The sequence below is a fragment of the Myotis myotis genome, unplaced genomic scaffold (assembly GCF_014108235.1).
Source record: "Myotis myotis isolate mMyoMyo1 unplaced genomic scaffold, mMyoMyo1.p scaffold_m19_p_11, whole genome shotgun sequence".
NCBI lineage: Eukaryota > Metazoa > Chordata > Mammalia > Chiroptera > Vespertilionidae > Myotis > Myotis myotis.
This window is the reverse complement of record NW_023416315.1, coordinates 77,527,616-77,543,633: the sequence shown is the minus strand read 5'-3', so window position 1 is coordinate 77,543,633 and position 16,018 is coordinate 77,527,616. Positions and strand designations below refer to the sequence as shown.

Here is a 16,018-nt window from a genome sequence, read left to right as displayed (position 1 = left end):
CCGAAAGCCAGGGAATATACATTCTACTCAAATGCTCATAGGACATATTCAAAAATAGACCATATATTGGGTCACAAGCAAAGTATCCCCAAATTCAAGAAAATTGAAATCATAAAAAGCGTCTTCGCAGACCACGATGGCATAATATTAGAAATAAACTACAATAAAAACAACCCAAAATACTCAAACACCTGGAAGCTGAATAGCATGCTATTAAATATTGATTGGGTTACCAATGAAATCAAAGAAGAAATTCGAAACATCCTGGAAACTAATGACAATGAAAACACAACAGTCCAAAACCTATGGGACACAATGAAAGCAGTCCTGAGAGGGAAGTTTATAGCTCTACAGGCCTATCTCAAAAAACAAGAAAAAATGGTAGTAAATCATCTAACTCTACAACTCAAAGAATTAGAAAGAGAGCAACAAGAAAACCCCAGAGTGAGCAGAAGGAAGGAGATAATAAAGATTAGAGCAGAAATAAATGACATAGAGACCAAAAAAACAATACAGAAAATCAATGAAACCAAGAGCTGGTTCTTTGAAAGGATAAACAAGATTGACAAACCTCTAGCCAGACTCACCAAGAAGCAAAGAGAGAGGACCCAAATAAACAAAATCAGAAACGATGGAGGCGAAATAACAACAGACCCCACAGAAATACAAATGATTGTTAAAAAATAATATGGACAGCTCTACTCCAACAAACTAGACAACCTGGAGGAAATGGACAAATTCCTAGAAAAATACAACATTCCAAAACTCAATCAGGAAGAATCTAAAAATCTCAACAGGCCAATAACTATGGAAGAAATTGAAGCAGTCATCAAAAAGCTTCCATCAAACAAAAGCCCAGGACCAGATGGCTTCACAGGGGAGTTTTGCCAAACATTCAAGGAAGAACTAAAACCTATTCTCCTCAGACTACTACAAAAAATTCAAGAGGAAGGAACACTTCCAAGCTCATTCTATGAAGCCAGCATCACCCTAATACCAAAACCAGGTAAAGACAACACAATGAAAGAGAATTACAGGCCAATATCCCTCATGAACATAGATGCCAAAATCCTCAACAAAATCTTAGCAAATCGGATCCAGCAGTACATCAGAAAGATCATACACCATGACCAAGTAGGATTCATCCCAGGGATGCAAGGGTGGTACAATATCCGCAAATCAATAAACGTGATACATCACATAAACAAATTGAAAGAAAAAAACCACATGGTCATATCAATTGATGCAGAAAAAGCATTTGACAAAATTCAACACCCATTTTTGATAAAAGCTCTCAGCAAGGTGGGAGTAGAAGGATCATACCTCAGCATAATAAAAGCCATATATGACAGGCCCACAGCCAACATCATACTCAATGGACAAAAACTAACACCATTTCCCCTAAGAACAGGAACAAGACAGGGATGCCCCCTCTCACCACTCCTGTTCAACATAGTACTGGAAGTGTTAGCCATTGCAATTCGGCAAGAAGAAGAAATAAAAGGCATCCAACTTGGAAAAGAGGAAGTAAAACTGTCCTTATTTGCAGACGACATGATATTATACATACAAAACCCTAGAGACTCCATCAAAAAGCTACTGGACTTAATACATGAATTTGGCAATGTAGCAGGATACAAAATTAACCCCAAGAAATCCGAGGCATTTCTATACACCAATAGTGAACTTTCAGAAAGAGAGATTATAAAAACAATCCCGTTTACCATCGCACCAAAAAAATTAAGCTACCTAGGAATAAACTTAACTAAAGAGGTAAAAGACCTCTACTCAGAAAACTACAGGACGTTGAAAAAAGATATAGAGGAAGACATAAACAGATGGAAGAACATACCGTGTTCATGGATTGGTAGAATCAACATCATTAAAATGTCCATACTACCCAAAGCAATCTATAAATTCAACGCACTTCCCATTAAAATACCAACGGCATACTTCAGAGATCTAGAACGAACTCTCCAAAAATTCATCTGGAATAAAAAAAGACCCCGAATAGCTGCAGCAATCCTGAAAAAGACCAAAGTAGGTGGGATCTCAATACCAGATATCAAGTTGTATTACAAAGCCACTGTTCTCAAAACTGCCTGGTACTGGCACAAGAATAGGCATATAGATCAATGGAATAGAATAGAGAACCCAGAAATCAGCCCAAACCAATATGCTCAATTAATATTTGACAAAGGAGGCAAGAACATACAATGGAGCCAAGATAGTCTCTTCAATAAATGGTGTTGGGAAAATTGGACAGATATATGCAAGAAAATGAAACTAGACCACCAACTTACACCATACACAAAAATAAACTCAAAATGGATAAAGGACTTAAATGTACGACAGGAAACCATAAAAATTCTAGAAGAATCCAAAGGCAACAAAATCTCAGACATATGCCGAAGCAATTTCTTCACTGATACAGCTCCTAGGGCACTTGAAACGAAAGAGAAAATGAACAAATGGGACTACATCAAAATAAAAAGCTTCTGCACAGCAAAAGAAACCATCAACAAAACAACGAGAAAACCCACTGTGTGGGAAAACATATTTGCCAATGTCATATCTGATAAGGGCCTAATCTCCAAAATTTATAGGTAACTCATACAACTTAACAAAAGGAAGATAAACAATCCAATCAAAAAATGGGCAAAGGACCTAAATAGACACCTTTCAAAAGAGGACATTCAGAAAGCCAAGAGACATATGAAAACATGCTCAAAGTCACTAATCATCCGAGAGATGCAAATCAAAACAACAATGAGGTATCATCTCACACCTGTCAGACTGGCTATCATCAACAAATCAACAAATGACAAGTGCTGGAGAGGATGTGGAGAAAAAGGAACACTTGTGCACTGCTGGTGGGAATGCAGACTGGTGCAGCCACTATGGAAGACAGTATGGAGTTTCCTTAAAAAACTGAAAATGGAACTCCCATTTGACCCTGTGATCCCACTTCTAGGAATATATCCCAAGAAAACAGAAACACCAATCAGAAAGGATATATGCACCCCTATGTTCATAGCAGCACAATTCACCATAGCTAAGATCTGGAAACAGCCTAAGTGCCCATCAGTAGATGAATGGATTAGAAAACTGTGGTACATCTACACGATGGAATACTATGCTGCTCTTAAAAGGAAGGAACTCTTACCATTTGCAACATCATGGATGGAACTGGAGAGCATTATGCTAAGTGAAATAAGCCAGTCAATGAAGGAAAAATACCACATGATCTCACTCATTCATGGATAATAGAGACCATTATAAACTTTTGAACAATAATAGATACAGAGGCAGAGCTGCCTCAAACAGATTGTCAAACTGCAGCAGGAAGGCCGGGGAGGGTTGGGGGGCAGGAGGTAGGGGGGTAAGAGATCAACTAAAGGACTTGTATGCATGCATATAAGCATAACCAGTGGACATAAGACATTGGGGGATAGGGGAGGCTAGGGGACTGTCTAGGGCGGGGGGATAAAATGGACACATATGTAATACCCTTTGTAATACTTTAAGCAATTAAAAAAAAAATAAAAAAATAATTCTACCACTAGAAGGAAAGAGAAAAAAAAAAAAAAAAAAGGCAAGTGAAGCCTGCAAGTCTGGTTTACACCCAGGAGGTTGTGCCTCTAGAGCCACGTTGGCTACCAATGTGCTTTATTCTCTTAGGCCAGTCACTTCCCATCTCTGGAGGGCCAGGTGGGAGCAGAGAATCCTGCTCTCCACACAGGTATGGTCCCTGCTGCCACATGAGAGTAGAGGTCCATTTCCAGGTGGCCAGGCAGCCAGCACCAGCTCTTCCCTAGCCATGACTCCCAACAGGTTCAAGAAGTCTTTCCACCAGGGAACAGAACTTGCCTCCAATACTGGGCTCCACCGATCCCCTCTGCTGTCATGGCAGGCACCTCCCAAGGTAGGTCTTAGGGCACATGTCCTCAGGCCAGGGTGCAGTTTCCCAGGGTCTCCATTCCTAGTTTATGTGCCCAGATTTGCCTTGCATACTGCCCAGAGGTCCTGCCCACTCTGCATCTGTTCACAGAAACAGAGACCAGGTTCAGGTATGGGACCATTACACAGCCCTGCCCAGCCACCCCTCTGGAGCTAGGAGAGGGTAGGCAGCTGGGCCATCTGCATCAGTCCCCAGATTCAAGGATTACTCATCCATTTACAGACTGATGACCTGGCTTTAGGACATTTTGGTGAATGGCCCTAGGTATCCTGGAACTGTGTTTAATCTCTTAATATCTGCCACTAAGTGCTAGACTACATTGCCATGGTGACCTGGGAGTAACAGGGAGAAGGCAACGAAGGGTCCAAGAGGAGTCATGAAGCTCTTAGGAAGAGTAGAGGGCAGGGCCAGGTCTCCAGCACCTAGCACAGCACTAGGCAGAAAACCAGGGCTCTTTGAGGTTCTCTCTAAGCCCTAGCTTCCTTCCTCCCAACCCACCACCACACTCACACCACCCAGTAATGCTCTGCCCAGGCTCCTGCCACATGGTCCCTGGTCACATCCCTGCATCCTTGAAGCTCCATTTGCCTACCAGTAAGAGCCTCTCTAAGGGCAGCGAGATAGATATGAAGGGTCTTGGGATACAGACCCCAAGTAGGGCCTAGGGCAGTGATGGCAAGCCTATGACACGCGTATCAGAGGTGACATGTGAACTCACTTTTTGGGTTGATTTTTCTTTGTTAAATGGCATTTAAATATATAAAATAAATATTAAAAATATACATCTTTGTTTTACTATGGTTGCAAATATAAGAAAATTTCTATATGTGACACGGCACCAGAGTTAAGTTAGGGTTTTTCAAAATGCTGACACGCCGAGCTGAAAAGGCCATCACTAGCCTAGGGCCTAAGTGATCTGGCGCCAGCTTGGATGAGCCTCAGTTTCCTCATATTCCAAAAGGCTGAAGAAGCCTATGTCTCAGAGCACTACCTTGGACTCAGAGGCCCTGAGGCAAGTCCCGGCTCTGCCCTTTATCACTCATGACCTTGCCCAAGCCTCTTAGCTGAGGGCCCTATGGTCTCTGGCTCAGAGGAGCCCAAGACCCTCGAGACTCCTGCTAATCCCACTTCGATCCATTCTCACAGGGCCTTTCGTGCCTGAACTGCATGTCTGAGGTCACTGTGCTCTTTTTGGTGTCCCCTATTCTTGGCCACAGAGTCCTTTGCAGGGAAGATGTGATCCTCCACTATCAGACCCTTGCCTCAGAGTCCTCTTTCAACCCTGCTCTCCCTCAGGCACCTCTATTCATCCCCAGTTCAAACCAACAAATGCCCCCCACCCCAGCACTTTATACTGATAGTCTGTGCACTATGCTAGCCCTCATTAGCCTTTGTGAGCACCAGTTGTGGCACCTCAGAGGACAAGGTCTGTGTCTGTGCCTCCTCTAGAGAACCTAGCCCAGCATAGTGCCTGGAACAGGGGCTTTCAAAAATTGTTCTGGAACAGTGACATCATCCTTTCTTGTCCAATAATGGCAAGTACAACCCTTACAAGATCCCTCATTTTTAGCTCCAACTTACAGATGAGCAAACTGAGCCATGAAGTGAAATGACTTTTTAAGGACACCAAACAGTGAAGGGTGGATCCAGGAGACCTGCGCCTAGGGGCTGTGGAGAGTGGCCCTCTCCAGGTAACTTTCTTCTCTGACATTCTAGAAATGACGATGTAGTAAGAAGTTGATTGCAGAGACCTAAGACAGCCCAGTAAGCTCCACCACCACCACCACCACCTGTCTCCACCCTACATCACCCAGCCCTGCCCCGAAAGCCTTAGAGAGTCTCTGGCCCTCAGATCTCACCTGCTTGCTCTAGGCCTGGTGGAGAGCCTGAGAAGGAAAACCATTGCAGGGGCCCAGAGCAGCCTTCCTTGTGCAGAATGAGGGTCCTGGGACAGGAGCAAAAGGCCACAAAGCAAGGCAGAAGCCCACTCCTCCAAGACCCCCAGCCAGCTCCTCCCATCTACAGGGGTCCCATCCAGAGTAGGATCCAAACCCAGGGCCCTTTCTAGGGCTCAGAGGCACAGCTTGGGGGCAGGAAACAGCCAGCAGCAGGTCCTGCACCCATCATAGCATGCAACCTAAATGAGTCGCCTGACTCTTATTCCCTGGCCTTGGCTGCACTGGTGGGTCTTGAGTGAGCCCTTGAACTCCAAGCTTTTGCACAACAGGCATAGAAGTAGATATCCTCATGGGGTGGGTATGGTATAGTGAGGGCATGTGTGTGCTGATGTTTGAGCAGGAAGTGCAGCTCTTAGAAGCAGCTTTCACACTGCTTGAACTGGTGAGGCTTCTCCCCACTGTGGATAAGCTGGTGCGTGAGTAGGTTCTGCTTGAGGTTGAAGCAGCACCTGCACGCAGGGCAGGGGAAGAGCCACTGGCCCATGTGGTGAGCTGATACCTCAAGGTGTGCTTGACTCTGAAAGACCTCATTACACTTGTGAAACAGGAAGGCAGCCAAGCAGCAGACCTCTGTGTGAGTCACCTGGTGTGGCACCAGGCTGGGCTGTTGCAAGAAGGTCTGGCCACACAGCGGACAGTGGTAGGGTTGCTCCTCTGCAGGGTTGTAGATGACCAGGACTCTCCTGTCACTCTGACCCTCTTCCCTGTCCCCTGTAGGGTACCTGTTCCTGGAGGAGATCAGATTGGTCATTGCCCAGTAGGAAAGGCTAGCACACAGTGGGTTGCTGAGCATGGCCAGAGAGTCCCAGAGCCACAGGTACTTTAGGCTCCACAGCCTGGCCAGACAGGTACTGGGGGAGTCCTGGTTGAACTGGAGCAGAAGCCAAGCAAGAGTTAGAGAGCCAGAGATCCCACTAATGTTGTTAGATTGGACAAGGTCTCAAGGTCTGGGTAATCCTAAATAATTGCTTTTCTTCCTAAATGTTAAAATGTAGCACAGTATTTCTGTGGCTGGTGTGGCTCAGAAGGCTGGAGCATTGGCCCTTGCAGCAAAAGGTGGCTGCTTGACTCCAGGTCAGGTTTGATCCCCAATTGGGTGCATTCAGGAAGCAACCATTTTATGTTTCATCAACGTTTCTCTCCTCTCTCTCTCTCTCTCTCTCTCCCTCCATCCCTCTCCCTTTCTTTCTCTAAAATTAAAAAAAAAGTTTTTTGCAGACCAGCTATACTAGTAAATAGGGTGAGCTTGATAAGAACTCCATGGGATAAGTGTAGCAAACTTCAAAGAAGAAACCAATGTGTAATTGACCAAGTAGTATATATAAGCAATGGTTAAACCTCCCTTTGGGGAGACAGAGTTTTGGATGTGAATCCCTTGCATCCTTAACTTGCTGCAAGTAAATAAAACTAACTCGTGAAAACCAATTCTCACCTTTCATTCTTAAATAGAACACCCCAAGTGGTAAACCCCTTGAGTTTGGTAACAATGTGATCCCCATAGATCAGCCTTTGTGGATCTATAGTGGCAAATTAAAAATATTTGGCATAGAAGAGGTTTTTAAATTATAGTCATGGATACTATAAATTAGGATGGTGCCTTAAAAAGAAAAAAAACAACAGATAAAAATAAGAGAATGTAGCCACTTTGGACCTCCATGGACAATAGAACTATCTTGCTGGATAAGCCTGCTGTTTCACTAACAAAGTGCTCAGAGACATGAACTAAAATAATGCACTTCACCAGTGGTGCTAACAGTTGGCACATGCAGGATTTCTCATTTGAATTTTCCTAAATTGAGCTTGTGAGTTCTACATATATTTTTGCTTGATAATGCTAAATTTGTAATTTCTTAAGATTTTGGCATTGTAGGGATGGGTGGCAAATGAGCTGGGAAGATACTTCTGGTTAGCTATCACTGCATAACAAACCATCCCAAGGCTTACTGGTTGTAAACAACAACAATCATTTATTTTTCTCATTAATCTGTAATCTGAGCAGGATGTCGTGGGAATGATTCATCTTTGCTCTTTGCAGCTTCACCTGAGGTGGCTCAGTTGGCAGCTGGAGAATCTGCTTTCATGTTCCCTCACTTGCATGGATGGCAAGTGGTTCTGCTGCCAGATGAAAGACCAGCCAGGGGAGTGAGCCAGTGACGTCAAGTCCTCTTCACATGACCTCACATTGGGCTACTTGTGCTTCCTCACAACATGGTGGCCAAGTTCCAAGGGCAGGTATCCCAGAGAGCAAGGAGAAATTTTTCCTATTTATCAAGGCAATCACAAAGTCCATCGAATTTAAAGTAGGGGACACAGACCCTTTCAGTTAACAAAGGAAAAACAATCTCAGATTAACAAGAAGAATAGGTGGGGTGCAAAATATTGTTATAGCCATCTTTAGAAAATACAATCGATCACATTTACAAATCATAGTAAATTATGAAACAAAATTATAATTTATATTATTTCTAAAACATAATTCATGTTTTGGAAATAATCCCAAAAATTACATTTGTAAATATATTGCTTTCAGATTCTTCCCTAATATTTTTAATTTGTTCATTATATTTTATGTTCAGGAATTTTAGTTTTTCCAACTTTTCTTTTTTTATATATATTTTATTGATTTTTTACAGAGAGGAAGGGATAGGGATAGAGAGTCAGAAACATCGATGAGGGAGAAACATCGATTAGCTGCCTTTTGCACACCCCCTACTGTGCATGTGCCCGCAAACAAGGTACATGCCTTTGACTGGAATCGAACCCAGGACCCTTTAGTCCTCAGGCTGACGCTCTATCCACTGAGCCAAACTGATCAGGGCATTTTCCAACTTTTCTTGCTGTGATATTTCTTCCTGAGAATATTGGTTTTGTATTAGTTTAATTTCCTTTTTTAATTGGTCAGCATAGATTATCTGTAAGATCTCTTCTTTACACTTCAGCTTTTCCCCTATGTCCTTGTAGTTGGCATCAATCAGAAAAGTGAACCCCTCTGTTCTTCCCCACTACTTTCTCTGTCTGTACTTGAGCATCCCTCTCAGCCTTATTTGCACTTCTGCTGTTATTGAAGACACAGAGGCGGTTCCCACACTCTTTGATGATGTTTTGTAGGTCTACATCTAACCCTGCTAAACAGTCACTCAGTGTCTCATTATCCAAATTATCTTTGCAAGTGAACAAGATGATAATGTGCTTCATGGCCAGCTCCCCAAAGATGGCCTTGATCAATGCAACCATTTTCTGTTCCTCCTTCATGTAGTGGCCCAGCTGTAGAACCAGGATGATGGCGTGAAGCCCAGGGCAGGAGGTGAGGACACGCCGGCTGATTTCCTCACAAGAGGTCTGCAGTGTTTCTTTGGTGTAAAAGAGCCCTGGGGTGCCCATGAGAAGAAGGTTCCTTCCCTTCCAGCCCTGTGAGGCTCTTTGACAGTTCTTGGTAACAGTGTGAGGAGAAACTTTGGAATCAAATTCTCTTCTCCTAAGGATGGTGTTTGCTATTGCACTTTTTCCCACCAGAACAATCCTCAGAGTGTTGTCCTGAAGGCCATCCATGTTTTTTTCATGAGGCTCTGGGGCTCAGGCATCCACAAGACCTTAAGAAAGGGAAGAGGGGAGAGAAAAGGTCAAGTTAACTAAGTAGTGACCATTCCCACCCCTCTTTTCTTGAATCTTTTCCTTCCTGAAAATTTGTAATGGTCTATTACTCATACTGATCCCAGAAAGAGCAGAGAGATGATACAGTTCAATTACTAAGGAAGATATAATAAAATAGAGTTTTCCCACACAAGAATACAAGGTCCAAGTGCTTTCACAGGGAAACACAATTACAGATCTGATCATCTCAATGCTATGTGAGCTATTCCTGATCATATAAAAAAGAGGAAAATCTTTTAATTCTTATTTGAATCAAATGTAATATTTATCCCAAAGGCTAACAGAGATTTCACCAATAAATAAAGCTATAGATGTGGCTAATTTGAAAATATTAATACAAAAATCCTAAATAAATTATTAGACACTAAAAAAATAATATACCAGGATTATGTAATTTATGTTAGAAATACTAGGATGGTTCAATATGAGAAAATTGGTTGTTACAACACATCCCATTCATGAAGAGGAAAATTACCGAGATGAAGAAAAGACATTTGATTAAAGTGAATTCTGACTCATGTTTAAAGCATTTCATAAAATTGGAATGAAAAGATACTTCTCTAACATATCCAGTGTCACTGGGCATCCAAGGAGCTCCCGGAGTAAAAAAGTGGATGCTTTTTCACATTGGGTTATCTGCTTTTTTTGTTATAAGCAATTTAATTTTTCTTGCCATTTTTATTAACTTGTGTATTACTCATGAACGGTGAGCATTTTCAGGTGACTTCTACCATCAGCTTTTTTTTTTTTTTTTTTTTTCAGACTCACCATCTCTGTTTATGTTTGTAAGATACTTGATTTGGTTTTTTTTTTCTTTCTTTTTTATTAAATGTATTGGGGTGACATTGGTTAATATGATCATATAGGTTTCAGATGTGAGTTTCTATGTTACAAGATCTGTATACTGCACTGTGTGCCCACCACCAAAATCAAATCATCTTCCTTCACCATATAATAGGTCCTCTTCACTCCCCACCCCACCACACCTCAACTTGATATGCTTTTCACTTACTTTCAATTTTTATTTCTTTTCCTAGTTTTGGACAGGTGAAAGTCCACGGCCAGCGTGGCTTTCGGGGTTCAAAGGTTTGGAGGAAGAGCTGAGCACAAATTAACACACAAGATGAAATATTAATTATGATACCAGGGGAAACCAGAGGAAAACTAGACCATGCAGTCCAGGTCTCTGCTGAGTCTCTTTCCCAGCTACTTTTATTTACTAGAATTAATAAATAATTAATTTTTTAATTAATTATCAAATAATTAACAATTGCCTTTTAGGAATGCAAACAGATATATCAATAATAATGTTAGGAAACAGTAAGATTGTCGGGTTTGGGGGGAGTTTGCTTTAGGCCATTGAGTTAGCAGTAAGTAATAAAATGTCAATATTCACCCTGTGAATATCAAAAGGAGCACTGGCTAGCCTTCTGCCAGACTCCTCACATTTATATTAATTACTGTTGATCTTGGTTTCAAGCATTTCCCCCGTATTTAATTTTTTAATAGAGGTTGATATGTCGCTTGCAGAGTTTCAATTCTTTTAAGATTTTTATTCCACATCTGCAAACTAAAATTAAACAAATAAGAACAAGATGAGACAGGTAATAGTGGTTATGCTAAAAGGCAAAAGTAAAGAAGTAAATTCTTTCTTTAAATTGCTGCCAGGCATCTAAAGTAAGTTTACCTGAGAAAATTATGCAATATACTGCTGTAATTCCAAAATATCAAGGGTGGTGTTATTTTTACTTTAAGCACCAAGAAGGTGATTTTTCTTTTCTTTTTTAATTTTGTTTTATTGCTTAAAGTATTAGAAAGAGTATTACATATGTCTCCTTCCCCCCCCCCTTGACATTCCCTCGGCCTCCCCTAACCCCCAGTATCTTATGTCCATTCCTTATGCTTATACTCACACATACAAGTCCTTTGGTTGATCTCTTAATGCCCCTCCCGCCCCCCCCAACACTCCCCAGCCTTCCCGCTGTAGTTTGATAGTCTGTTCGATGCTGCTCTGCCTCTGTATCTATTTTTCATCATCAGTTTATAATGGTCTTTATTATGCATAAATGAGTGAGATCATGTGGTATTTTTCTTTCATTGACTGGCTTCTCTTAGCATAATGCTCTCCAGTTCCATCCATGCTGTTGCAAATGGTAAGAATTCCTTCTTTTTTACAGCAGCATAGTATTCCATTGTGTAGATGTACCACAGTTTTCTAATGCATTCATCTGCAGATGGGCACTTAGACTGTTTCCAGATCTTAGCTATGGTAAATTGTGCTGCTATGAACATAGGGGTGCATATATCCTTTCTTATTGGTGTTTCTGGTTCTTGGGATATATTCCTAGAAGTGGGATCACTAGGTCAAATGGGAGTTCCATTTTTAACTTTTTGAGGAAACTCCATACTGTCTTTCATAGTGGCTGCACCAGTCTGCATTCCAATCAGCAGTGCATGAGTGTTCCCAATGCTCCAGCACTTGTCGTTTGTTGATTTGTTGATGATAGCCATTCTGCCAGGTATGAGATGATACGTCATTGTTGTTTTGATTTGCATCTCTCAGATGATTAGTGACTTTGGGCATGTTTTCATATGTCTCTTGGCTTTCTGAATGTCCTCTTTTGAAAAGTGTCTATTTAGGTCCTTTGCCCATTTTTTGATTGAATTGTTTATCTTCCTTTTGTTAAGTTGCATGAGTTCCCTATAAATGTTGGAGATTAAACCCTTATCAGATATAACATGGGCAAATATGTTCTCCCATGCAGTGGGCTTTATTATTGTTTTGTTGATGGTTTCTTTTGCTGTGCAGAAGCTTTTTCTTTTTATGTAGTCCCATTTGCTAATTTTCTCTTTAGTTTCAAGTGCCCTAGGAGCTGTATCAGTGAAGAAATTGCTTTGGCATATGTCTGATATTTTATTGCCTTTGGATTCATCTAGTATTTTTATGGTTTCTTGTCTTACATTTAAGTCCTTTATCCATTTTGAGTTTATTTTTGTGTATGGTGTAAGTTGGTAGTCTAGTTTCATTTTTTGCATGTATCTGTCCCATTTTCCCAACAGCTTTTATTGAAGAGACTGTCTCCATTGTATGTTCTTGCCTCTTTTGTCAAATATTAATTGAGCATATTAGTTCGAGTTGATTTCTGGATTCTCTATTCTAATATGGTGATCTATATGTCTGTTTTTGTGCCAGTACCAGGCAGTTTTAAGAACAGTGGCTTTGTAACACAGCTTGATATCAGGTATTGAGATCCCACCTACTTTGTTCATCTTTCTCAGGATTGCTGCAGCTATTCGGGGACTTTTTTTATTCCAGATGAATTTTTGGAGAGTTTGTTCTAGGTCTGTGAAATATGCTATTGGTATTTTAATGGGAAGTGCGTTGAATTTATAGATTGCTTTGGGTAGTATGGACATTTTAATGATGTTGATTCTACCAATCCATGAACAAGGTATGTTCTTCCATCTGTTTACGTCTTCCTCTATCTCTTTTTTCAATGTCCTGTAGTTTTCTGAATAGAGATCTTTTACCTCTTTAGTTAGGTTTATTCTTAGGTATCTTAAATTTTTTGGTGTGATGATAAATGAAATTGCTTTTTTAATTTCTCTTTCTGTAAGTTCATTATTGGTGTATAGAAATGCCATATATTTATTGATGCTGATTTCGTATCCTGCTACATTGCCGAATTCATTTATTAAGTCTAATAGTTTTTTGATGGAGTCTTTAGGGTTTTTATGTACAATATTATTTCATTTGCGAATAAGGACAGTTTTACTTCTTCTTTTCCAATTTGGATGCCTTTTATTTCTTCTTCTTGTCTGATCGCTATGGCTAGTACTTCCAGTAGTATGTCGAACAGGAGTGGTGAGAGTGAGCATCCTTGTCTTGTTCCTGTTCTTAAGGGAAATGGTTTTAGTTTTTGCCCATTGAGTGTGATGTTGACTGTGGGTTTGTCATATATGGCTTTTATTATGTTGAGGCATGATCCTTCTATTCCCACCTTTCTGAGAGTTTATACCAAAAATGGGAGTTGGATTTTGTCAAATGCTTTTTCTGCATCAATTGATATGACTATGTGGTTTTTCTCTCTCAATTTGTTTATGTGATGTATCACGTTTATTGATTTTCAGATAGTGTACCATCCTTGCATCCATGGGATAAATCCTACTTGGTCATGGTGTATGATCTTTCTCATGTACTGCTTGTTCTGATTTGCTAATATTTTGTTGAGGATTTTGGCATCTATGTTCATGAGGGATATTGGCCTGTAATTCTCTTTCATTGTGTTGTCTTTATCTGGTTTTGGTATTAGGTTGATGCTGGCTTCATAGAATGAGCTTGGAAGTGCTCCTTCCTCTTGAATTTTTTGTAGTAGTCTGAGGAGAATAGGTTTTAGTTATTCCTTGAATGTTTGGTAAAACTTCTCTGTGAAGCCATCTGGCCCTGGGCTTTTGTTTGCTGGAAGCTTTTGGATGACTGCTTCAATTTCTTCCACAGTTATTGGCCTATTGATATTTTTAGATTCTTCATGATTGAGTTTGGGAAGGTTATTTTTTCCAGGAATATGTCCATTTCCTCCAGGTTGTCTAGTTTGTTGGAGTATAATTGTTCATAGTATTTTTTAACAATCATTTGTATTTCTGTGGGGTTTGTTGTTGTTTCACCTCTATCATTTCTTTTTTTTTAAAATATATTTTCTTGATTTTTTACAGAGAGGAAGGGAGAGAGATAGAGAGTTAGAAACATTGATGAGAGAGAAACATCGATCAGCTGCCTCCTGCACATCTCCAATTGGGGATATGCCCGCAACCCAGGTACATGCCCTTGACCGGAATTGAACCTGGGACCTTTCAGTCTGCAGGCCGACGCTCTACCCACTGAGCCAAACTGGTTTCGGCACCTTTATCATTTCTGATTTTGTTTATTTGGGTCTTCTCTCTTTGCATCGTGTGAGCCTGGCTAGAGGTTCATCAATCTTGCTTATCCTTTCAAAGAACCAGCTCTTGGTTTCCTTGATCTTATGTATTGTTTCTGTGTGTTTTTTTTTTTTTTTGTCTCTATGTCATTAATTTCTTCTATGATCTTTATTATCTCTTTCCTTCTGCTCATTCTCGGCTTTTCTTGTCATTCTCTTTCTTATTCTTTGAGTTCTAGAGTTAGATGATTTACTACATTTTTTTCTTGCTTTTTGATGTAGACCTGTAGAGCTATAAACTTCTCTCTCAGGACTGCTTTCATTGTGTCCCATAGGTTTGGGGTTGTTGTGTTTTCATTGTCATTACTTTCCAGGATGTTTGTAATTTCTTCTTTGATCTCATTGGTAACCCAATCAATATTTAATAACATGCTATTCAGCTTCCAAGTGTTTGAGTGTTTTGGATTGTTTTTATTTTAGATTATTTCTAATATTATGCCATTGTGGTCTGAGATGATGATTGGTATGATTTCAATCTTCTTGAATTTGAGAAGACTTTGTTTGTGACCCAATATGTGGTCTATTTTTGAAGATGTCCCATGAGCACTTGAGAAGAACGTATATTTTGTGGCTTTTGTGTGAAATTTTCTGAAGATGTCAATTAAGTCCATCTGATCTAGTAAGTCATTTAGGATTGCTGTTTCTTTGCTGATTTTTTGTCTAGAGGATTTATCCAGTGATGTCAGTGGTGCATTAAAGTCCCCTACCATGATTGTATTGTTGTAGATCTCTCCCTTGATATCTTCCAGGAGTTTTTTTTTAATGTATTTTGGTGCTCCTACATTGGGAGCATGTATGTTTATCAGGGTTATATCCTCTTGTTGTATAGATACCTTTAGTATTATGAAGTGGCCTTCCTTATCTCTTATTATGGCCTTCACTTTGAGGTCTATTTTATCCAATATAAGTATTCCTACCCCAGCTTATTTTTTCTTTTCCATTTGCCTATAAGATATTGTTCCATCCCTTCACTTTCAGTCTGGGTGAGTCCCTTCTTCTGAGGTGGGTCTCTTGAGGACAGCAAATGTATTGGTCATGTTTTTTTTTTTTTTATCCATGCAGCCACTCAATGTCTTTTAATTGGAGCATTTAGTCCATTTACGTTTACAGTTGTTATTGTAAAATACTTGTTTGTAGCCATTGTTATTTTTTGTGCCTGTGTTCTTTCTTACCTTTTTATTTCTTCTTTTTACAGCATTTCCTTTAGCATTTCTTGTATTGCTGGCTTGGTGGTGATAAACTCCCTTAGCCTTTCTTTTTTGTCTGTGAAGCTCCTTATTTCCCCTTCAATTTTGAATGATAGCCTTGCTGGATAGAGTATTCTTGGATTCAGTCCCTTGCTTTTCATCACTTTGTAAATGTCCTTCGATTCTTTTCTTGCCTGATGTGTTTCTGTTGAGAAATCATTTAATAACCTAATGGGAGATCCCTTGTACATAACTTTCTGTCTCTCTCTTGTAGACTTTAAGATT

General features: G+C 40.3%; 1 protein-coding gene across 1 annotated transcript; it reads right to left on the bottom strand.

Annotated features, from left to right (window-relative positions):
• Positions 1-6,271: 6,271 nt before the first annotated feature.
• On the bottom strand, positions 6,272-9,498 carry LOC118665823 (GTPase IMAP family member 7-like). Its single transcript, XM_036327082.1, is given in 3 exon segments — positions 6,272-6,647; positions 8,710-8,891; positions 8,893-9,498. Coding segments are annotated over 3 exon segments (1,134 nt in total). The 5' UTR covers positions 9,469-9,498.
• Positions 9,499-16,018: the final 6,520 nt, after the last annotated feature.